This window comes from Cetorhinus maximus, chromosome 17 (genome assembly GCF_964194155.1).
Source record: "Cetorhinus maximus chromosome 17, sCetMax3.hap1.1, whole genome shotgun sequence".
In the NCBI taxonomy this organism is placed as follows: domain Eukaryota; kingdom Metazoa; phylum Chordata; class Chondrichthyes; order Lamniformes; family Cetorhinidae; genus Cetorhinus; species Cetorhinus maximus.
Window position 1 is genome coordinate 90417824 of NC_135895.1, and position 25377 is coordinate 90443200.

Below are 25377 nucleotides of genomic sequence, written 5' to 3' on the forward strand. Positions count from 1 at the left end.
TGCTCAGTGATAGTCTACCAGAGATGGGCCTGTCGCCTGTACAATCATCTAAGGAGGTCTGCCATGAATCTGACCTTTTTTCAGGAAAATATAAGCATTTCCAGAGAACCGTTTTCTACAATTTATTATCTGCCAGACTTTCTAATTCAGTTTAACATTCTAAATCCCTACACCCACATAGCTCCAGTCTAAATCTATTCTCAGTCCAATCCTTCAAAGTAAAATGAAATTGATCAAATCTTGCATCTATCCAAAACCCTTGAGGCCAATTATGTTACAGTATTCAGATATTTTCAATTTTCGGATGTGATCTAGCTAAAAGGTGCATTTATATAGCACCTTTGATACAGAAAGATGCCCCAAGCTGCTCCCCAGAGGCATGTTCAGATGCAAATGGATACTGAGCCAAAGGAGATGTTAGGAGGGGGGTGACCAAATATTTGGTCAAAAAGCTTGGATTTAAGGAGGCTCTATAAAAAGGAGAGGGAAGCGGAGAAACTTCAGAGAGTCTGTTCCAGCGATTATGGCCCAGACAGTTGAAGACATTGTCACCAATTGTGGTGTGAAGGAAGGACAGGATGTATAAGAGGCCAGAATTGGAGGAAGAGAGATGCAGGGACTTTAAAGGGTGGAGATTCAGGGAAGACAAAGGCCATGAAGAGATTTAAACACAAGAATCAGGATTTTATGTTGGACTAGGGACAAGAATATGGATTTATGGGAGTACTTTGAAAGAAGAAAAGAAAAACATTTATATTACCACCACACGTCTCAAAGTGTTTCACAGCCAATGAAGTACTTTTACCTCAAAAGTAGTCATTGTTTCCTTGCGCTCAACAAACCCCATCAAACAGCAATGTAATAGTGACTGAATAGCCTGGTTTTGTGATGTTGATTGAGGGATAAACATTGGCCAGGGCACTGGGGATAACTCCCCTGCTCTTCAAAATAGTGCCATGGGATCTTTTACATCTACCCAGTGAGGCAGGTGGGGCCTCAGCTCAACGTCTCATCCAAAAGACAGCACCTCCAACAGTGAAGCACTCCCTCAGTACTACACTGGAGTTTCGGCCTTAATTTTTGAGCTCAAAACCTGGAGTGGGACTTGAAACCCAGAACCTTGTGCATTAGAGGTGAGAGTGCTACCAACTGAGATACGGCTGTCACATTTTGAGGGATTAGACATCGCAAGAGTTAAAGCTTTTCTCTAAAGTTACTGTTCTGTAAAAATACACTGCCTTAGACAAGTCTGCTGACTGTAGCTTCACCTTGGTATTGTCTTGTTATTGCTAGATTGAAGAAAAAAAGAACCGAGTGAAACCGTGAGCCTTACCTCTTACCACTTGCTATGTATGTGTGAATGAGAAATCTGTTGTAATTTGTTGAAATATCATTAAATATAATTAGCTTTTTCTATTTTCAGCAATAAGCTTTGTTAAATTGCAGTCTAATATTAAGGTTGTCGGTCTACAGATGTATATTTATTTCTCATCTGTTATAATCAAGGAAAAATATATGTTAAAATCTAGATTCCATTTACAGTTAGAACTCTAGTTGTCCTCGAAGTCCTGTCTTATCTCATCAACTATAGACAAGCACAGACATTGCTTGTGCTAATGCCAAAAGGCAGATAAGGGAGGCCCCAAGGCCTGTGTGTAATCGTAGGCCATACCAATGACACAAAAATACCTACGTATGATGGGATGGATTTCTCTGCAATTCTGATTTTTGGATATATCCGAGTGGGTTTGGGACATTCTGAGGGTGGCAGGATGCCACCTAGGTGTAGATGCTTGTGTGAGTAGAAAGTATGAGGAATAGGCCTTCCATTGCGCAAAGAGCCTGAAGAGGTACTCGCTATCTCAATTGTACTTTGTAAACTGATATTCAATTACTGTGTAATGTGTTAAGTCTCACATAGGCTTAAATAGAAATTGTGACCATATCAATATGAAGTCAACTTCAAACTATTGAATAAACAATCTAAAAGAGTGTCAATTTACACAGGAGCCAATATAGATTAGGAAGGACTGTAATGATGGGTGTGTGGGACTTGTAGGATAGGACAGGAGAAACAGAGATTTGGATGAGTTGAAACTTAGAGTATTGAGGTTTGGACCCCAGCCAGGAGCATATCGGAATAATCAAGTCTAGAGGTGAACATACTAAACAATTAAGAATTACAGGGAGGTAAAGACCCACTGGTTCATCTAGCCTGTCCCACTCAATTATGATACTTTATCTAACACAACATATATAATCTCCTATATACACTCTCCTCCCTACCTGAAACCAGGTGACCTTCTGAGAGAGATTAGAAACCGGGTAAAATCCCAGGACAATTTGGGGGAAAAAATCTGGTCATTTGTTCACCTGCCTATCGAGATGATTGAAACTAGTTCAGAAGATCACTCTGGCCCTGAGCTCCCTACCTTTTAAAAGCGGTGATGTTTCCCCCAGCCAAATACAGGTCCAGCTCTTGCTTAAAAGAGTTCAGTGAGTTAGTGTCCACCTCACAAGATGGCAGCCAATTCCAGAGGTCCATTAATTTTCTGGGGAAAAAAGCATTTCCTTTCATCTTAACCTAGCGTTGGCCTTACACAATTAAATATTGTGATCCCTGGTCCTCACTAATCTATTTACTTAGGACAAATTGTCAGCTGGAACCTAATCTATTCTGTGCATTATCTTATAAACATTTATCAGATCACCCCTCTTCTAGAGTTCCTACACCCTTATCCCACACTGACGAGAATATGCAGAGCCTGAAATGGGGGCATGAGTTCCGCATCCGTGTCCCACGCGCCATTTTTTTCCGTTCACCATCTCCATGCTGACATGGATGGATCTGACACAGACAGATGCATGAAAAACTGGGCCAGTAACTAGGGAAGCAGATAGAATGGGTGGCCAAGGTACCGAAGTTATGCTGGGGATGGAAAACAACGGCTGCAGCCTTCCCAATATATAACCGGAGGATTTTCCAGGCCATCCAGGATTGCATGCCGGACAAGTCGTGCAGGAGAAGTGGAGGGTTGGAGAGATAGAGCTGGATATCAGCAGCGTCCTTGTAGAAACTGACCCTATATCATCGGCTGATGTCACCAAAAGGCTGCATGATGTAGATGAGGGCTAGACGGAGCCAACCATTCCTGGTGGGGGGTGGGACTCAGAACTAACATAGGGGAGACAGAAAGAGAAGCAATTGCTGGAAATGCAGTGGCTACAATTGGATAGGTAAGAGTTGAACTAAGCGATGGCAGTCCCACTGAGCTGGGCAATGGAAGAGAGGCTTTGGAGGAAAAAGATATGGCCAATCTTGTCAATGGTGACAGGCCAGTCAATGTGTGGACATGTACCATGGTCACCGTCACAGATAATGCCAATGCTACAGCAGGGGTGAAATCTGATTGGAGGGATCCAAACATGGAGTTGCAGGAAAGATGGGAATGGGTTTGGGAGGAGATAACAAGGAGTATGGAGAGAAAAAGAAGGTTGGTGATGGGCAGTAGTTTCCAAGGATAGAGGGGTCAAGGGTTGATTTTTTTTTTAAATGTGAGAAAAACGTGAGAATTAGAAACAATTTTTAATGTCAGCTAGCATGAGGACCACAAAGGAAGTTGAGCGGTCAGCAGTTTACTGGGAATTGGTTTAAAGGGGCCAAGAAGTGCATCTCATGGAGAGGATGAGCTTGTAGAGAGAATTAAGGGCGATAAGAGAGAAACTAGCAAAAGGTGCATGTTTCATCCTAAGGAAGGGGAGAATCTGTTGGGGGTGGAGTTTGGTGTGCTCCACAATGGGAAAGGAGAGAATCCACAAAGGCAGCTTATTACATATCTCAATTTGAGTGATAAAGTCCCTGAGCTCCTTGCACTAGTTGCTGGAAGTGGGAGTGGAGGGGCAGAGTTAAGGAGACCATTTACATATAAGTTTATCTTAGCTCTGCAGCATAATCCTGGAGTAGAGGGATGTTTTAGCAAAAAAGAGCACTCAATGTCATCCAGCCAGATTTTGACAATAGATGACAAAACCAATTGTGTGTCAGATACACCCAATTTTCCCCCCTTGACATGAGGGAGTAAAGATAAGGGTTAAGACTAGAGAGAGTGATGGATGGGAGAGAGTAGGGATTTTTACCAGGAACAAAGATGGAGGTGAGGGTATGATTGAGTGGATAGACAGCTGCAGAAGTTTTGTGATAAATGCAAGGTCAGTTTTTCCAGGTGGATGCAAAACAAAGTGGAGTTGAAGGGGGGAGGGAAATGTGGGTATTGAGAGGTGCACAAAAGGGTCAGAGATAGACTTGTCTACAATCAAGACCAGAGGGGTTGAGAGGGCACGTGAGATGACAACGCTGGAGGAGAGGCTGTGAATATGAGTGCTGATGTTTATAATGGAAAGTACTAAAATAACTATTATGTTAGACTGTGTGTTGGCTTCAGTAAAAGTACAATTGTATATCCAGGAAAGGTTCAACATCAACAAAGCGTCTTACTTCAGTTTTCTCACGTGCTCCTCCTCTGTAGTCTTTCCAAATTAATGTCTCTGATTTCATCTGTTGAAACAAAGACTTTTAATATTAATCATAAATAATTTTGTGCCTGTTCAAATTTTTAAAAAAAGAACAAAGATCAAAAAATTAAAACAGAAAACGGGGAAAGGCTGGACACACTCAGTGGGTCAGGGAGCCAGCATCTGTGGAAAAGGGAAGAAAAGAACATAAGGAACAGGAACAGGAGTAGGTCATTCAGCCCTTTGAGCCTGCGCCGCCATTTAATGAGATCTTGGCTGATCTTCTACCTGAACACTATTTGCCTGCACTATCCCCCTAACCCTTGATGTTTTTGAAGAAATTCCTCCTCATCTCAGAGTTCCTCCTAAGTTCTAAATTCCTCCTAAATACTCTGCCCCTTATTCTGAGACTGTCCCCTGGTTCTAGACCACCCCCGCCCAGCCAAGAGAAACATCCTTCCTGCATCTACCCTGGCGAGCCTTGTTAAAAATTTTTATGTTTGAATGAGATCACTTCTCAATTCTTCTAAACTCCAGAGAATAAAGGCCCCATCGATCTAATCTTTGCTCCCAGGGGTTAATTTAGTGAGCCTTCGTTGCATTCCCTCCATGGCAAGTATACCTTTCCTTAACCAAAACTGCACACAATACTCCAGGTGCAGTCTTACCAAGTCTCTATATAATTGCAGCAAGACATCTTTACTTCTATACTCAAAACCCCTCGTAATAAAGGCCAACATACCATTTGCCTTCTTAATTGCTTGCTGTACCTGCATGTTAGCTCTTTCAGTGATCCATGAACAAGGTCGCCCAAGTTCAACATTTCCCAGCCTCTCACCATTTGAGACATCTGTATTTCTGGTTTTCCTACCAAAATGGATAACCTCACATTTCTCCATATTGTATTCTATCTGACAATTTTTTGCCCACTCGCTCACCCTCTCCAAATCCCCTTGAACCGTCTTTGCATCCTCCTCACAACTCACACTTCCACCTAGTTTTGCGCCATCTGCAAACTTGGAAATATTAAATTTAATCCCTAGTGCCTAGCTCTTCCTACTCTCTATGCAGAACCTCTTTCCTAGTCTTGCCTATGTCGTTGGTACCTACATGGACCACGAACATTGGATCCTCCCCACTCCCACTGCAATTTCCTCTACAACCCTGAGTAGATATCCCAAACCCTGGCATTGGGCAGGCAACAAAGCCTTCTGGACTCACGCTCTCAACTGAACAGTATCTTTCCCCCTTAATAATACAGCCTCCTATCACTACCATATTCCTCTTTGCTTCCCCCACTTGAATGGTATCCTTCGCCATGGTGCCATGGTCAATCAGCTCATCCACCTTGCAGACCTTCTCCCCATCCACATAGGTAGCAAGCACCACGTACCTGTTGGACAAAGTCAGAGGTGGAGGCCCCTCCATCATTATATGCTGGTTCCCCTTACCCGCCTGACTCTCAGTCGCATCCTCCTGTCCCTGACCACTGACCAACTCTAAGGTTCTGCCTAACCTAAGGGGAGTGACTGCCTCCTGGAACAAAGTGTCCCTCTCCCTCTCTCCCTCCCCGATGCCCTGCAGTGTCTGCAAACCCAGACTCCAGCTCGGCAACTCGGAGCAGAAGTTGCCTAAGCTGCAGCCACTTTCTGTAGATATGGTTGTGCGGGATTGCAGTGCATTCCACACATTCCCAAATGCTGCAGTCACGGCACACCACCAGCCCTGCCATTTCTGTCCAACCTTATTTATTTAATTAATCAATTAGTTAATAACTTACACAGATAAAGTAATAGAAAGTTGCGCTCGCCTAGCTTGGGGACAAAGACAGAAACTCACCAACCACTGGAGGCTGAAAAAAGTAGAAAAAAGGAGCACCTCTATCCCCCGTGCACCGAATTCCCACCTGAGCCAAATTCCCAACCAAAAATTCAGGGAAATGTTCCTGAAGCCACCTGACCTGCAAGTTCCAAGCCCTCCAAGGCTCAGGTGTTCACATATTGGGCGACCCCATCATTTGGGTATAGAACATGAAGAGAGAAGTTAGATGTAATATTTTCAGTACACTGCATGCATAATTCTCTTTTAATTGTGTTTTATGACTACCAAATGCCCCCAATTTATATTGTGTGTGAAGCTCGCCATTATCACAATACATTGACCCCAACAGCCTCTTCCATTCTTTGATCTCAATGTAACTTCAGTGCTACCTTGAACCATAATTAGCATTGCTTTAATCTCATTGAGACTGCGGTATGAAAATATAGATATTAATGGGTATCATTTAGTCTTTGTTGCTTTGAGATCTGCAAACAAGTCGAGCTTTGCTGTTGTGGCTTATCCTTTAATTATTTTCAGGGGCTCAAGCTGTTCACCTGCACTCAAGATCTGAAATATCAGTATGGTTTAGTCTTTGTACTGGAGCCTCTAAAGTTCTGACGGCTACAAATTTTGCACGGGTTCACAATATGCTGTCACATGGCATAGTGGCGTTGAGTGGCCAATTTGCTTGTGTCAGGGATTTCTGCCCTACAAGCCAGGAATTCTCCACTACCAAGTCCACTTGGTAGCGGCTTTGGGGAGTTGCTGTAGAACATGCAGTCGCTGCATTCTAAACTTCTCCCTAAAGATTGAACTTCCCCTTTCACAGGGAAGTGTGGTTTTAGGTAAGTGTGGAGTTTTAATTCATTTCTCTGGCTGGTCTTTGAGCCAAGGAGCGGGACAGAGAAACAGGTTCTGGCCTTGCCGTTTACTCCTGTGAGGACTCTTTAAAGCTCAGAGAGTTGAAGAGGTGAAGTGATGTGTAACTTTACAGGACAGTATGTTCACAGAGTAATGTCTGGCATTCCTGGATGCTGACAAACATGCGACTCCTTCAGAATCAGTCCTTCGATCGAAGTGCAAAATGGAACCCTAAATCCCTTTGCAGGGAGAATAAAAATCAGTAGCTGTAAAGTTCGTCCTTGTGATCATGGGCAGAATTTTCCATGCCCACTGGCTTGGGTGTGTTTGGCAGCGTGAGCAGACAATATGACAAGAAGGCTAAAAATTGGTTTCACGACACTGTGAAAACAGTTTGCAATCATCTGCTCTGCCTGTCAATGGCAGGACGCGTTTCCACCATTGGACGTCAGGAACCTCATTGTAATACTTTTGCATATCATTATAAGCCCAGCCCACCAGAATCGTTCCCCCCTACGCTGCATCATCCGAGCACACGCTGACGTGTTTCACAACTGAACATAAGCCATGTGCACCTGGTGAGCTGCACTTTGCTCAGGACTTTGGGGTTTGTTTGCCCACCTTGCTTCGGGCAGCACTCACAGTCATCAGCGCCAGGCTTCGCAGACAGCACCACATTATTTTCAGCGGGGGATCACAGGCAGGTCTCTACCTACCAGACCAGCCATAGGCGGGGGTGGCTTTTCAACGGCTGCAGGGCTAGGGCTTGCTTGGGGAAGGGGGTGAAGTGACCTCAGGCAAGGGGAGAGGCTGCAGGGCGAGGGCTGTACTGGGGAAGGGGGGTATTGCAGGGTGTGTGTGGGGGCACATGGTGATCTGTGCAAGTGGCCTCAAGGTGATGAGGTCTGAGGAGGCAGTCTCCAGAGGAGATAAGGCCAGATGGAGATGCGAGGGTGTGTGTGAGAGAGTGAGTGGTGATGTCCCTTGAGCTAGCAGTGAATGAGATGCCGATGAATGTGTGATGGGCTTGTGAGTGAGTTGAGAATGATGAGATGGTTGCCTTACCCTGGCGGCACGGATGAGATCATTCATCCTCTATCTGCATTGGATGACAGACCTCTTCTGTGCAGCATTGGCACTGATCAGCACTGCCATCGCCTACCAAGCTGGAGTGGTGATATTGCTGCCCCCCCTGCAGTCAGAGCTGGGTGTAGAGGACATCATGGCGGGCCACCACGGCATCCCAAAAACCCTTGAGGAGCGCATCACGAAACCGGAGGGCTGCAGTCTTCTTGCCTTTTGGGGCCATGTCTTCTTTGCAGCAGCCCTGGGCTGGAAGCACTGAGGGGTGTACGCACGGCTGCACTTTAAATATGGCGCCCCGTGTAACGAAGCAGCGAGGTGACGGCATGGCGAACGAATTGGAGTCCACCCGCCACCGAAGCGGCGTGTTTCCTGGGAACACATGATTAATGAGGCGGGATTGGGATGATATGGCGTGAAAAGCCGCCATTGCGGCTGGTGCGTAAGACGTCCTTTTCCCCGCCCGCTACCGCACTTAGCACAAATCTGGGACGATTCCGCCCCATGTGTTTGTAACGGATTTTTGTATTTGACATGCCAAACCTGTGTGTCAAACAGTTTCTCCAACTGAACGAGTAAATACTCTGGTTCGCCTGGTGAGGATTCAATCCCTGGCCTTTGTTAAATTAGCTGTTCCAATAGTGCAACAATAGATGATTATATCTCAATGCAAGCCAGTGCAGTCCTGAGAGGAGATGGGAAGAATTGTAAATTTTAATTTGGCACTTCCACCAATTACTGCTTTTATTTCCAGCGTTTGCAGTTTTCTTTCTGTTGGTACAATTGAACATTTAGAAAGCGACAGTGTAAGCCAAGTTAATATTTCAAGTTACCACACTCACAAGAGGCATGATAGTTACTGGCCTGGATTTTGCAGTCAGCAGTGAAGGAGCGGCACTTACCATGCACTATGCTGATAGCTGCCCGCAGATTTTTTTGTGGGCTTTTGGGCAGACTTGTTGCCGTTGGGCATATGATCCAGCAGAGCGCCTCCTACAGGATATCTCTGACGTGAGCAGGACAAACAAAAGGGAGGCTTTTCAACCAATCAGATTAAAGAATTCTCTGAGACACACAGACTCCAAATCCAGAAGTATGAACCAGGAATCATAGATTAGGATTTAAATTATGTACCAAAAGAGAGCTAAAAAATGCAAGAAGAAAGATTGGGATGAAAAGAGGGATATACTGAGTATTCTCACCTTCAGTGTCATCATTTTTTCTTTGTGCCTCAGACACCAAGGGAAAAAATGATTCAAACTCACACTGTTCCTTTTATCCCAGCAATACCCCTACAGACCCAATACTCCAGTGAAGAGATAGCACCAAGGCTAGAGTTGGTTCAGTTGCAAAGAGGTTTCTTTTCCAGTAGACTTCCGAACATTCACTAAAAGTCCTTCCACGATTAGTATCTCCCTTGAGATGTCCAGAAAACTCACTCTAAATTCATTATTACTTTAACTTTTGAGCATATGAGTTCCTTAAACTCAATTCCTCAGCAGTCTGGCATCATTTCCAGCTAGAGAGTCTTTTCTGTCTTCACTCTGTGGTACGTACATACCAACTGAACTAAAATCTGCCCTTCTGTCTCTCCCTGTGTCCCTGTGGGTCCCTCTCTCTCTCTGATCTCCTGTTGCTAAGCAACAGCACAGTTTTTTTTCCCACTTTTGTTTGTTTTAACTTCCCTAAACTACTAACACCTTAGTGACCCATCTCTTCAGGTCAAGCATCATAAAACCTCATTAAAAATGCATGTTTACAAAAAAGGGCCTGAGACTTGCTGGCTCCATCTCAAAAAAACAGTCTCTAAAATGAAACCAAACCCAGGTTCCACCTTTTTAACACACAAATAAAAAAAGGATAAATTAAACTTAAAGCTATATTTTGCTCCTAACCCCACAAATACTTACGTAAAATTATATCTGGTTCCTAACAATTCAAAAATGTTTAATTGGTTGTAAAGTGCTTTGGAACAAGGCACTATACAATTGCAGGTTATGCATCTTTTTTCTGAATTCTGAAGTTGGATTTATTAGTGACTATTTTATAGTTATGGCCCCTAATTCTGGTCTCCCCACATGTGGAAATGTCTTCTCTATGACCAGGATTTTCCAGCCCTGTCACGGACAGGACCTGCCATGGGCGAGGCAACGCCCCAGCCAGAAGTCCATTGATTTGTGGTGGGACCGGAAGATCGTGGAGGCGGGCGGATGCGGAAAATCCCGCCGAACGTCTTCCCTATCAAATCCCTTTATAATGCTTAAAGTCCTTTATCAGGTTGCCCCTCAGTTTCAGCTGAGGATTACCCAGTGAGCAACTCTAACCTCTGAATTTAGCCCTATACAGGGAGCAATGAACTCCTATAAAAGGTCCTGAAACCTGGTTGTTAACGATTGTTAACACTATATATCATGAAGAGATTGAAGAGATATTAATGTCTATAATGTTATTGGAAATTATTTTTAAACTGGAATTGTAGTAGGGTCTGTGTCTATGTGTGCGTCCATGTGGGTGTCTGTATGTGTCTTAACTGGATTAAAGCCAGCTAGTCTGGGTGCTTTGATGTATAGTAGTTTTGAGATGTTAATTAGATAAACGAAATGAGTAGAAGGTAAAGTGTAAATTTGCATTTGTTGAATAAGCCATTAAAAAGAATGGGTAAAATCTTGCACCTAGCTGGGAGACACCAATGTGTTTATATTACGAATAAAATTGATGGAATGAAAGGATTATTGTTAGGAGAGGTAAATTTTAAAAACCTCGTAATACACTGGAACATTTACATTCAAAGGGGAAGCTAGGTATAAACAGAAAGGAGTTTGTGTGTGTCAGTCAGAGGAATTTAAGATCTAACCGGCCTGTAAGCCAACAACTGTGTCTGCAAAGGGACCATATTGCAAGGAACCTCATTTGGAATTCACAAGGTCAAATGTGCTTTGCCTGGTGTCTATTTAAAGTCTATGGGTTATTGTTGCCTTGATGAAGATTTACCTGGGAGTGATTAATTTGGGGATTTGTTTAAAAGTTATGATGATAGTAATTTGTAGACATGTGTATGTGCTTAATTAGTTGTTAAATTAATAAATGTTTAATTTAGTTTTATATAAAAAACCTCTTAAGGCTTAGTGGTATTATTCCTGGATTCAGAGCTGCATCTCAAACATACCAACTGAAAATATAGGTTTTGACAGTTGTTCAAGTTTCCCTCTGGGATTTAAACAACTCAGCCTTTACCAACTGCTGTGTTATAACAATTCATTGAGAATGAGTTGGCTCCCTCCCTCCTCAAAATAAAACAAATTCCAGGGGCAAAAAACAATAAATTTATTCTTATAACAGCCGTATCATAGTATGGTGCCACACAGGAGACTGGGTAACAGCACCCAATTGACACTGTGAAGGAGTGGGTATAAAATAAACTGCAGGACGTTTGTCAACAAATTACCGTCACTCTGACTGTCACTCTTACTGTCATTACTGACTCAAACAGACACTGAAGAGGCTGAAATTTCAATACATCTGATAAATTATCAAGTAACAGTGGTATTGTGAGGTTCATTCATAATGAATTTACTAACATTTACAACAGTGGTTTAATTTATTTTAGAAATGATTTTCTGGCTGGTTCTATAACAATGCCAACATGTTAGAGAACCGTATCGCTATTATTTGTGAATTTCTTCGAATTCTTTTTTCCTGGCCAGCTAAAGTTACTGGGGTTGATTCTGAGAGCCCTGCCCCACTTAGTATGAACAGGGTGGCAAGGCCCGAAAAGTAGAATGGGAAATCTTACTGCCCCATTAACACAGTGACCCAAGCAGCTGCAGCTTTGGAAGGGATCTACCTCTGGGTGTTCACAGTCCTGATTCAGGTGATAGGCATCTTATAATATGGAAACTGAGGTGCGATGATGTGAATAGGATTCTGACTGCCATTTCAGTAAGAGCTATGGGAGCTATGTCCAATCAGCTCTATGAGTGATGGAACTGAAGAGTCCCTCGAAAGATAAACCTTGAATTATTTGCAAATACTGGAGGGGCAGAAGTGCCCCTGTGGAGCCCACGAAATATGGTGGCCATTGCTACCCCAGATGACCCCTCTCTGCAATCGCAGCCTCCCCCTGCTGTGACTTACATTCCCAAAAGAAAGTGGCAGCTCCCGTCACATTTCCAGGCATGAGTCCAGCGAGCTGCGTCAGTATGACTGTTGGGCACCCTGCAGCCCTCTCTTGAACGAGAGTAGAGCCTCAAAATCACAGGAAGGTCACAAACGCACTCCGCTGGTACAACTCCCGATGTGTAGCAGACCTTTCTGCGCTTTGCCCTCCTGCTACCATGTGTGAGCCAGGGCAGTGAGCATCAACAGGCAACATGTCCCCTGGGGCATCACTGCAGAGCCTGATCCTGGCCTGAAGCAGGATTCACTAGTGCACTTTGAGACTGGGTTCACCGGATAGTGATCAGGATTGGGATCACGGGCTGCTTTCCTTTCCCTGGCCCAGTGTTGTTGATGTCAATTCCAGCTCCCCTATTGCCATCCTGGTTGAGGTCAGCTAACTTAGTAGAGAGCTGGCATCAGGAAGCCGTCAGATCGATGCAAAACCTCACCTGATTCACTCATATCTTTCTGGGAAGAAAGTCTGCTACCTTTACCCAGTCTGGCCTATATGTGACACCAGTTCCCACACCAATGTGGTTGACTCTTAACCACAACCCTGCAAGCCACAGCAACTAGCAATGGGCAGTAATGCCCCTGTTCAAGAAGGGAGGGAGACAAAAAGCAGGAAACTATCAGCCAGCCAGCCTAACATTTGTCATTGGGAAAATGCTAGAGTCCATTATTAAGGAAGAAATAGCAGGACATTTAGAAAAGCTTAATTCAATCAAACAGAGTCAACATGGTTTTGTGAAAGGGAAATCATGTTTGACAAATTTGCTACAGTTCTTTGAGGATATAACAAGCAGAGTTGGTAAAGGGGAACCAGTAGATGCAGTGTAATGGATTTCCAGAAAGCATTCGATAAGATGCCACATAAAAGGTTATTGCACAAGATAGGAGCTCACGGCACTGGGGGTAATGTATTAGCATAGATTGAGGATTGGTTAACACACAGAAGACAGAGTTGGGATTAATGAGTCTTTTTCAGGTTGGAAAGATGTAACTAGTGGAGTGCCACAAGGATCAGTCCTAGGACCTCAATTATTTACTATCTATATTAATGACTTGGAGGAGGGGGCAGAGTGCAATGTATCCAAATTTGCTGATGATACAAAAATAGGTGGGAAGGCATGTTGTGATGAGGACATAAGGAATCTGCAAGGGATATAGATAGGTTGAGTGAGTGGGCAAAATCTTGGCAGATGGAATTTAATGTAGGAAAGTGTGAGGTCATGCATTTTGGTAGGAAGATTCAAAAGGCAGACTATTATTTAAATAGAGAGAGACTCCAAAAAAGTGCAGCACAGAGGGATCTGGGTGTTCTTGTGCATGAAACACAGGAAGTTAACATGCAGGTGCAGCAATTAATTAAGAAGGCAAATGAATTTTGGCCTGTATTGCTAGGGGGTTGGGGTTTAAAAATAAGGAAGTCTTGTTACAACTGTTCAGAGTGTTAGTGAGGCTGCACCTGGAGTACTATGTACAGTTTTGATCCCATATTTAAGAAAGGATATACTGGAATTGGAGGCAGATCAAAAGAGATTCACTAGGCTGACTCCTGGGATGAAGGGGTTGACTTATCAAGAATGGCTAAACAGGTTAGGCCTTTATTCATTAGAGTTTAGAAGAATGGGGGGGTGATCTTATTGAAACGGACAAAATTCTGAGGGGGCTTGACAGGGTAGATGTTGAGAAGATGTTTCCACTAGTGGGGGAATCCCAAACTAGGGGACATAGTTACAGAATAAGGGGACGCTTATTTAAAACTGATATGAGAAGGAATTTCTTCTCTCAGAGGATAGTGAATGTCTGGAATTCTCTACCCCAGAGAGTTGTGAAGGTTAGATCACTAAAAGTATTTAAAGAGGAGGTAGACAGATTTTTGAAATTTCGGGGAGTTGAGGGCTATGAGAAGCTGACATGAAAGAGGAGTTGAGGCCAGGGGCAGATCAGCCATGATCTTATTGAATGGTGGGGCAGGCTTGAGGGGCTGAATGGCCTACTCCTGTTTCTATTTCTTATGTTCTTATAAATGCCAGCCTTGCCAGTAATACTCACGTCCTGAGAATGAAAAATAGCGCTTGGTTAAAATCTTACAGCGCAGAAGGAGGTCATTCGGTCCACTGTGTCTGTGCTGGTTCTCTGAAAGAGCTATTGAAATAGCCCCATTCCTTCCACAGTGAGTTCGGGAATTTCTCTGCTTATTTTAAGTGATGTAGGAATAATTTGAGGAAATGTCAATATTTTTCTTCTATCTGAACAAATTCCTTTGGCAACAGATCATCAATTCAATAGCTGTCAGCATGAGGCATTAGAGGACAAGAAACCTGTGAGAATAAACTGTTAATTAAAATGGGGCTGATGATAGTATCTGTCAAGGTGATATTTTAAATTACTCTCTTCCCTAAACAACAGTCCAACGCCAAGCTGATTTGTAAACTGTCCGCCTTTTGTTTACTGCTGACAGGAAAGCAACACATTTTTGCATTTAAAGTAAGATCAAGTTGTTTACTAATCTACTGATTTTAAATGCTAATTCAATTCAGCTTTGTTTATCAATGATGATTTTATCTGCATCTTTCCACAGGGTTGCTACAGACCACAACATTGACAACACAACAGCAATACTGCGGGAATGGTTAAAGAATGTTCAGAAAGCTTACCACTACGTGGAGTGGAGGCCGCTGGATCATCCCAAGTGAGTAGCCTCCATTGCACAGCCATCTCAGTTCATTCTCGTCTGCTCATTCGAATCTTTGAAGACATTTTAGATGGCTTCCAAATATTTTCACAATAACTTTGGTCAACGAAGCATGGGTGCAATTGATGTAGGAAAATGCACCTTGAAAATAGAATTAGAGCAACTAAAGCAGCACTGCCTCATCCAATAAAGTGTGGGGGAGACTTATTTTAACACATTAAGGTAGATCAAATCAGCACTGTGCCACAAACATGCAGCGTTGTCATCACATTACAATCACATTTCCTCTTCAAATATTGATCAGGAATCTTCTTTTTATTGAAGGGAGAGTACATTTCAGCTGTATTGTGCCAGACACCAATGTATCCTCTGAATTTTTTTCTGGAGTACACAGAGCAATTTGCTTAAGTGCATAGCCTCTTTAAATTTGGTTGCATGGCCATGAATGCCTGGTAATTTAAAGGGGCCAACTTTTGCACAGTTGCTACATGGCCGCACAGCTCAGAGGGAACATTCCCAGAAGTGGGTGCCACAGACCTGCGAAATGTCACTTGTTTAGGCGTGAGTAATGCTCGATTCATTTCTAAATCTAAGCTACCTGTATTTGCATGCCAAAGATAAACACAAGGGAGGGGTTGGCGCACCCTTTACTCAGAATCAATGGTAAGTGGCCAAACCCAACAATCTCCAGCGAGGGTCAGCAGAAAAGGCCAAGATAAGTATTTTTATTTAAGTTTTCTGTGGAATCTTTGTGGGCCAGAGGAGCTGGGCCTCTGCCAAATGCTGATCAGGTGATAGAGCTACCAGGCCCAGCATGCAGGCGATTCCAGGCTGTCCCTTGAGTTAACTAGGGCCTTGAAAGCTGCATTAAAAGGATGTGTTAGAAGTAGGAAATTATAACAGTTTCTCTCACATGGGCACCATTAGAATTTACTTTCAGGTGTTATGTCATTTACAATATTGGCTGGCTAAATTTTCGATGCTCATTGCCTCCCCATAGTTAGCGTGGAACTCCACTCCCATGACAGTGATTCATCGTGACAAGCACTGTTCCTCTGAATCCTCCATTATGTGAAGATTTTTCTTGCCTGAATTGTATTAGACCATCAAGATTCTGGAACAGTGGTTGTCAAACAACAGGAAAATGCCAGGGGGCAAACAGCTTGCGACCTGTTTAAACATTTGGAGCTCAGTTCATTTTAGAAGAGTAGCCAAGTTCAAAATTGCTCATGGGGTGAATTTTACGCTCCTCCAGCTGACGTGTTTCTAGCAGGGGTGGGGGAAGGGGGAGCACGTAAAATATGACAGTTAACAAGCCCACCACCTTCCTGCCCACCATGACCCGTTTCCCTTAATTCGGTGTGTAGGTAAGGCGCCCACTAGCCCACCTGCCCTTAGGCCCATTGAGGCCCTTAACTGCCCAGTTAAAGGGCAACTCACTCCTCATTCAGCCTCCACTGTCATAATAAGCTGGGCTATGGAAGGCAGACGAGAATGGGCAGCCCCCTTTCTCACCACCTGAGGTAAAAGAAAGGGTCGGAATATCTCCTTTGGGGGTGTGCCCTGTGCACATTGGTGGCATCCACACCGCACCCTGCCAAAAGGTGATGGCCTCCTCTTTAACTCTCTACCTAAGCCTCCAAAACTCGAGGCTAACCCCTTCTGCCCCTCCCTAGGGTGCCCAATCCCTCACTGCTCAAAAATCTCAGACTTACCTCAGTCCAGCATCCATCATGTCCTCTTCCTGGGCCTACTTGCAGTCCCAGTAGTGCCCACTACTGAGTTCTGGCGCTGCTGAGACAGCAAGAGCTGCCAGCCTGGGGAATAAATTAAAGAAAACTAGCCATTGGCATCAAACTGTTTGCACATTTCTGTGCAGTATTACTTACCACTGATGTTCTTAATAATGTTTAGATCAACATAGCTTAAAGAGGGTGAATAGGCATGACGCTGACTGAACGAATGGCCCATTTATCCAGAACAGAAGTTCTGTTTATTGCTGAAAAAAGAGACATGTTGTTGAAGCTTTTCATCTTACACTATTCAGGACAGATGCAAGAATTCCAAATTTCAAAGGCAGCCAACAGCTCAGGTATTGACACAGTGGACACAGCCAATAGCAATCAATCAGCAACTAAACTTAGCAGAGTCGACGATCACTTTAAATAGCATTGGTCAGGGGTCCTCCGTGCTGCTCAACACATGTGCAACTGTTTGTGTTTGAGAGAGCCCAAGAGGCGAGTTTAAAAATGAGAATGCTGGCATCAAATCAGCACCACACACTGACTGAAGCGTGATTTACCTGGTCTGCATACTTCTGGCACATGCTTCCATTTGCCTCACCAAAACAGCACCCGGCAAAGACGGTGCCAGAAGCGAGTGCACTTACCTGTTTGGCACCAAAATAGCAAGTGTGGTCACGAAACTCCGCGTGCTTTGAGCCAGATTTAGTGATCAGTGTGAGCTAGTAGCAGCTTGGTGGGGAAGACAGTACAATAAGGAGCATGAATAAGCAGCATGCACAATCTACTGGAACCCGTTTAAAAACAAGAGACATCCTGCAAGTTTCAGTCGCTTCAAGCAGGAAGCTATAACCTCCGCACAGCTTACCAAGTGTCATTCATTGGCAGTGATGAGCTTTCATTTTGGCTTAAAAATATGGGGGTGAATTTAAGGGCGGTGGCGTATTGTAGCAGCACTTGGTTTTACCGGAATGCTCCCTAAGAGTTCTTACTAAGCTTCTTTAATGACAGGTTGCCTTGGTTCAGGACCTCACCTTCTCCTTTGTGAGGGAGGAGGATTAATTCAACATCGGCAGCAGTGAATCGATCCCCCATTATACAGCCCACTTTGTCATTAACACACCCCCACCAAAGTTGACGTTCAGCAGCCCCTGTGCCAAAACATCAGCACAAGGTCTGTTATTGTGTCCTGCCAAGATGGCTTTTGATGTTCCCACTGACCCAATAGACGTTGTTTGGTTCCCCAGGCACTATTCTGATGAAATAGGACCAAAACACTGGAGCAATTCCAGGTTCTCACATGTGATGAAACTCAGGCAAACAGCACTGAAAACTGCGAGGGACAAGTGGGCTGACTACATACTGGTGAGTAACGTTTCAGGTTGCAGTCTCTCTCAAAGCAATCAGCAGCCTTGTTAGCCAATTATTAATTAGGATGGCTAAAAGTACTTTCCCACTCAATGGCTTACCATCTCCATTGTTGGATGGAAAATATGAAAAGCCTTTCATAGATTCTCGAGTTACTACCATGTTTGTGAGATCTTTCAAATGAATTCGACCACATTGGGTAGGATTAGTACCGAGGCAGTCAGACACCAAATTGGAAGCATAATTCTGAAAAGTATTGGGAACAAAATAAATATTGTAGTATACATGTTTTTAATTTCCTGTACAAACTGCAGGCTGATATTGCAACCCATCAATATCTGTTGATAGGGTGAGTTGAAGGAGGATGGGAGGAGCATAAAGACTAGTATAGACCTATTGGGCCAAATGGCTTATTTCCATGTTGTAAATTCTATGTAATTCTATGCAATTTTGTTCAACCTGTCTGAAGTTCTGTTATTCCAGTAAGTCGTCTTAAAAAGGTTATCTTTAGGAGTCATATGAAAGAAAGATATGTTGAAAAGCTGGGTAAATGTAGTAGGGTTTTAGTCATATGTAATAAATTAAAAACAATGAGCGGAATTGTCCCAGATTTGCACTAAGTGCGGTACCCGGCGGGATAAAGAATGTTTTACTTGCCGGCCTCAATGGTGACTTTTCACGCCATATTGTCCCAATCCTGCCTCATTAATCATGCATTCCTGGGAAACACGCCAAGTCGCTGGCAGGGCGGCCTCTCATTCGCCCGCCCCACCATCACCTTAGGCCTTCTGTAAACCAGGCACCATATTTAAAGGCCGCCCCTGTGAAGAGCTAGCCCTCTTCAAGGGATAGGAAGCTGTTGCAAAGTCATGGCTGCCAAAGGGAGGAAACATGCTGCCCCCGGATTTGGCGAAGCCTCCCTCAAGCACCTACTGGACACAGTGGAGGCCCGCCGTGAAGTCCTCTACCCCTGCTCTGAGTAAAGGCCAGCAAGCAAGATCACCAATCCAGCAAGCGAAGCGGTGGCAGCGGTGGTCAGCGCCAACGCCCTGCAAAAGAGGACTGCCACCCAGTGCAGGAAGAGAATGAATTCTCTCATCCATTCATCCAGGGTAAGTCATTCTTCTTATCATTCTCAACTCACACGCTCACAAACCCATCACACATCCACAGGAATCTCACACCTCAAGGGACAACACCACTAACTCTCACACACACCCTCACATCTCCATCAGGCTCATATCCTCTGGAGCTCGTGTCCTCATCCTGTCCATGACTCCGCTCACCACACAAACATTCCACGTAGTACCATGCATCCTGCTCACACTCTCTCTACCTGTTTTCATGCAGGAGAAGCTGGCTCACAACAGCAGGGAGAGGCCCCAGACCGGGGGTGGAGTGGCCCACATTAGGCCCCTCACCCACTATAAGGAGTGTGCCATTGTGCTGACTGGTGAGGACGTAGACCCTGCCTGTGGTGACGGTGAGGTCAGCAACGAACACCCACATGAGGATCTTGCACCGCATCAGCTCTCTGTCAACGCAACTGTGAGTGCTCTCTCTCCTGCTTTCGACTCGTTGCCATACACTAATTATCTCTATTTTGGTTCACAGGGAGCACATTGACACCCTCAGTCCCTCAGCTCCATCCAGGTCCTCACCTCCAGCCAAGAGGACACCTCCTCCTTTGAAGAGCTGGAAATAAGCAGCCTGGGAGACCCGTCACAGCGCTTACCCACACCCTCCACCAGCGCAGAGACACACACCTCCGTGGGACCTAGATCTAGAGCAGGCTCAACCTGGTGGTCACCACACAGACTTGGGTCGGCAGCAGATTGAGACAGGCTCAGCTGAGCTCCCCAGCACTCGGAGGACTGCTGGGGAAGAGGTATCTGTGAGGTCCGAGTCAGGTGACAAGCCTCTGGATTCGGCCTTCCAACTCATCGTGGTGAGTCAGCAGAAGGCAGGGGAACATTACACAGAGCTATTGAACAGAGTGGCACGTGAGTTGGAGTAGTGCTTCCATCTGCTGTATGATGGTGGTGCCCATATGTGCACGTACAGAGGTCTCCATGAGGAGGACGACGGATGCCATGGAGACCCTGGTCCAGCAGAACACGGAGATGCGCGTAGACCTGGACTCCATTGCAGTAGCCAGGGGTGAGTTCCTGCAGTGACAATATGAGAGGGAAACAGGGCATCTCAATATCCCTCCAGGTGCCTCTTCCCCTCAAGAAGTCAGGCCGGGGCCCTTGGGCACCCACAGGGAGGAGGAGCAGCAGCTGGACACCCCTGGGTTATCCACTCAGGAATCTCAGAGGCTGTCCTCTCCCTCCGGGTCCCCTTTGCCTACAACCTCCTCAACCTCGTCCTCTGTGTGCAGACAGAGCAGCAGGACCACAGGAGGACAGCCAAAGCAAGCCGGGGCCCTCAAGTCATCAGAGACAACAGGGCCGACCATTACACAGACCAAGTCCACCCCTGCTGCGGATGTCAGGGCAGCACCTGGAGTAAGTGTTAGGCCTGGAAAAGTTAAGAATTTCTGATCACAAGTGGTTGCACGGGTGAACACCTTTTGTCACTTTATAATCTGAAAATATATTTACCAAGCAATGTGTAATGGTGCCTTTCAGCTTCATTGACAGGCTTTGTGAGTGCTCGCCGTGCATCCCCACCCCCGCAACTGGCAGTTCAGCTGCACGCAGCCAGACCACGGGTGATCCTTGAAGGGGAAATTTGTGTGTGGCAGGGCCTTTCGGAGCCTCGTACAAACACTGTCACACACACCCATCATACTCATCTCACTGTCCTGAGCACTCTCACTGCTGCCTACTGCAGTTCACTTTCAGTTGTCCATCTGAGCTGACCTGCATCTCCACCCACTGATCACACCCCCATGCAGCACCTGTTCCCGCCCAACACGAGGCTCTTTTCACTTTCGAGTTCAGAAGCATGGTGGTTGCTAAGTTTGTTTTCAGCTTCCCTGTTCTTTCCCCCCCGCAGTCACCCTTGTCCTTTTCCCCATCACTGTCGAACGCCCCGGAATCACCTTCCACCTCCCCGCTGTCACCTACCAACCCGAACCCTTTTCCTTCGGGGATGTCCAGGTGAACGTACATGTTCCCTACCTTCCCGAGAATCCTACCCCCATCCACATTGACCTCCCCGGCTTCCGACTTCCCAACCCCAGGGAAGTCTGCCTCCGAGTTCCTACCAACCACCCTTGCTGTCCCTTCTACCATCACCCTCCCACCCTACCAGCTCACTCTGCTCTCTCTCTCATTCTCACCATTCCCTCCTACCATGCTCACCCTCGTTTCACTCCCCAGGAGGCAGTCATTGACTCCACAGACCCCTCCCTTGCATGTTCACCTGGACATCATCCCACTTACTCCTTCCTCCACCCTTACTCCTTCCTCCACTCTTACTCTTCCCTCCGCCCTTACTCCTTCCTCCCCTGAACTCCTTCCTCCCCCTGGACTCCTTCCTCCCCATGGACTCCTTCCCCCCTCCAAACTCCTTCCCTTACACATTCCTTCCCCACTTACATCCCCCAGTTGCCGCATTCTCCCCAGTTACACCCTCCTCCCACCGTACTCCCTACCCAACTCTCCCAACCACACACGCCCTGGCATCATCGTTCCCCCTCTCCCAACCTCACCCCCCACTGACACCATCATCCTCCCCCTCTAAACCGCAACCCCCACCCCTGGTACACCTTCCACTCCCAATCAAACCTATACCTTCATCTCCACCCCCTCGACAATCATCCAGAACAGACCATGGCCAAGACACTGATGTCCCAAAGTAGACCCTCAACGGTGACCTTCCACCTTCCGTAATCTGTTTTACCGCAGAGCCATGTCCATATAAATCCATGCAGCATGCAATGGGCGTTCCTCCAGGGTCCCGTTGCTGTAGAGCTTCAGCATCTTCTGCCCCCCTGGATGTCCGCGATGTGAGCAAGGCCCTGACACTAGGCCCTGATTTGTCAAGATGAGTTCTGCACCGGCGTGTTTTCCCGCTGACATGGGCGGTAAATTTGATGTGGGCGATGATTTTGGCGAGCAGGGCTTCTAATGATGTGCAGATGTATGAAAATGAAGCTCCCGCTGTGCAGCACAGGAAACGTGACCCGCCATTGACTGGGTGGAGCGGACAGTCGCAAACTGGTTTCACGCAATTTTCGGCCTTCCCGCCCACATTGCCCGCTCACACCTGCCATGATGCCCGACGCCAATGGGCACAGAAAACTCCGCCCAATATGTCTTACATCAGCACTGATGAGGAGATTACAGCAAGACCCTTCTCCGCCTAATATTCACCATGTTCAAATTTCCTGGGCCACAACATTCTCATTGACAGAAACATGCCTGAGGTTAGCAGCTTGGCCAAGAGAGAGGCCCACCCCAGAGTGGCTATGGCCTCTACAGTGCTTTCCAAGTCAGTCTGAGCATTGTACAGATGGTGATTATGGGCTCCTGTACAGGTAGCCCCAAACTCTTCAGGCTGCTTGGCACACTGAACGTGCTTCAGCAACAACCAGGGCCATTTTGTTCCACCAAACAGTTAAGCACATTGCAACACTGCTCCGCCCCCTCCCCATACCCCCATTCCCTCGACACTCCCCCATTCGTTCCCCATCGTCCCCTTCCCTCCCCATGCCCCCATTCCCTCAACACTCCCCCATTCGTTCCCTACTGCCCCATTCCCTCCCCACGCCCCCATTCCCTCAACAACCCCCATTCATTCCCCATTGCCCCATTCCCTCCCGCACACCCATTCCCTCCCCACCCCCACCACAGTAGCTGGAATCAGCTACTTCAGCCGAGAGCGGTTAGGATTGCCGGCCCCCCCAGAATTGGCCTGGACCCCCCCAGGAAGTCGAGGTTACTCTCCTGAGCATCTCTTACAGCAACTCTGGCAAAAAGTCTTTCGGGCTTTAAAAAGACTGTTGGTTATTTTTGACTTTCTTACAATCTGTGGCCGAGGGTAGGGGTGGCTTGGATGTGGGAGGGTCCTGTGACGATACCTTCATCTAGAGTTCACTAAATCACTGTGTTTGCCTGATATGTATGGTTCTGTACCATGCTGAACATTAACCTCTCAGCCTCTATTCTTTCACGATCTTTGACAAATTAATTTTCTCTCACAGTGCCGGAAGTTTTAATGTCAGTATTTCTAAAGAAGGTACGACTGGCAGGTTGGAATGGCTATTTGAAATAAAATTGCAATGCTGCAAAACAGTTTATGTATTCAGGACATAGTCAAAGCTAAATTGGATATTTTTTCTCCAGTTCCTGTTGTGTGGAATGGGTTAGGTCAGACTATGAAAGACGGTATTTTCCGGCCCCGACACTGGCGGGCAGGATGGGAAAATTTGGAGAGCAGGTGTGAGGGCTGGAAAATCCCGCTCTTAAAAGTTTTATGCATCTAGATCAGAGGGAACTAATCATTTTCATATGGGGAAAAACTAACACCATTAAGCAGCCCAAGGTAGTTTTCCTTTAATTGTAAATGATTGGATGTTGTTCCTCATCTTGTTTTTCTTCCAGTTTGTAGATACAGACAACGTTCTAACAAATGAGCAGGCACTGAATTTGATGATAGCTGAAAACTTGACTGTGGCTGCACCCATGCTGGACTCTCACACCTTGTACTCAAATTTCTGGTGTGGCATGACACCTCAGGTGAGTTGTTTTAAAACAGCCATCCGAAACCAGTTATCAGCAGTAGAAGTTGTCGATTTTAACAATTTGCAAGTCAATAAAGCACAAGCTAGTGTTTTTCTCCCCCGCTGTCCCCTCCCCACCCTCCACCCGATTAAATACAGTTCTGCTTCATGAGGTTCATCACCTGGGAACCATGACAGTATTGCTATTTGAGGCTATTTCCAGTACTCAACATGAAAGTCAATCCAATGACAATCCCCACCTTTCCTATGAGCTGAAACTCAGTCTTGAGTATTAAAAATCTGGATTGGCATTGTCACCGATCGAGCAGTATAGCTTCTGCCACTACAGCAAGCACTGAAAATATTATAGTCTGTGAACCATTTATTTTAATACTTTCAGCAGAAGACATCACGCATACAATCCATGATTTATTCACTTAAAATAACCCATTCCATCAGAGCAAGATTAAAGCAGCAGACCACCAGGAAATAGAGCTTAATTCTCGTTTTTAACTTAAAAGGGTGCTTCTTTAATCAAATTAACATTTTGAGATAAAAAACAAAAAATGCTGGAAATACTTAGGTCAGGCAACATCTGTGGAGAGAGGAGCAGAGGGCGGGATTTTCTGGCCCCAACACCAGCATGCATTGTCATGGGTGGGATAGGAAAATTTGGAGAGCTGTTGACTTTTAACGGCTCTCCATATTTTCCTGACCCACCCACGACAATGCCCGTTGGCGTCGGGACTGGAAAATTCCACCCTATGTTAATCGATGATCCCCCATCAGAACTCGAGAATTTTTTCATCTGAGTGCAGGCCTTTGCACTCAGTGTCCTGTGTCAGCATTGTGACTCGTACAGGTAATGGACCTGTGAGACCAACCAAAGCACTAGAGAGATCTTTCCACATTTATCCCCAGATTTGGGTGCCTTCCGGCTACAGAAGTGGTGAGAAACATTCAGAATGATGACCCAGTGGCAGGGATGGTTTGTCAGTCATGTTAAATCCTACGCTTGGTTTCACTAAGAGAATCTGAGGGCATCATAAGTCCTTCACAGCACATTCAGGTTGAACTATTAAAGTTGTTCCTCAGCAGGTTAGTCACTTCACTGTTGGCTCGTACACACCCAGCATTTTGTAATCTTTTGATTATTCTAAGTTGCTGATGAACAAGAACAATTGACATGTCACAACAATTGCTGCCCCTCTTTAATCACATTTTCCAGAAAAACCTTTCTCTGTGAGGTTAGACTTGTGAAAAACAAGAGATGTATAATTTATAATGTGCATGGCAATCATTCAACATTTCCCATGGACAGTCAGCATTTTGGGGCAATATTGACCAGTCTACATTTATCAATGAAAATCAGCAACAATCCCAGCTCCACCTTTCAATGGGGTACCTTGTTCCCACCCTCAGCAGCACTCCTGGCTAATACTTCCTGATGTACCGGA

The 25377-nt window shown here is 45.5% G+C and overlaps 1 protein-coding gene across 1 annotated transcript in view; it reads left to right on the plus strand.

Annotated features, from left to right (window-relative positions):
- LOC144692567 (procollagen galactosyltransferase 2-like) overlaps positions 1 to 25377 on the plus strand; it is a 198398-nt gene that overhangs the window by 109174 nt on the left and 63847 nt on the right. Inside the window, exons 2-4 of the mRNA XM_078561563.1 lie at positions 15023 to 15133; positions 18126 to 18243; positions 23802 to 23936. Coding sequence (XP_078417689.1) covers positions 15023 to 15133; positions 18126 to 18243; positions 23802 to 23936 — 364 coding nt within the window. The remainder of the gene's footprint in view (positions 1 to 15022; positions 15134 to 18125; positions 18244 to 23801; positions 23937 to 25377) is intronic.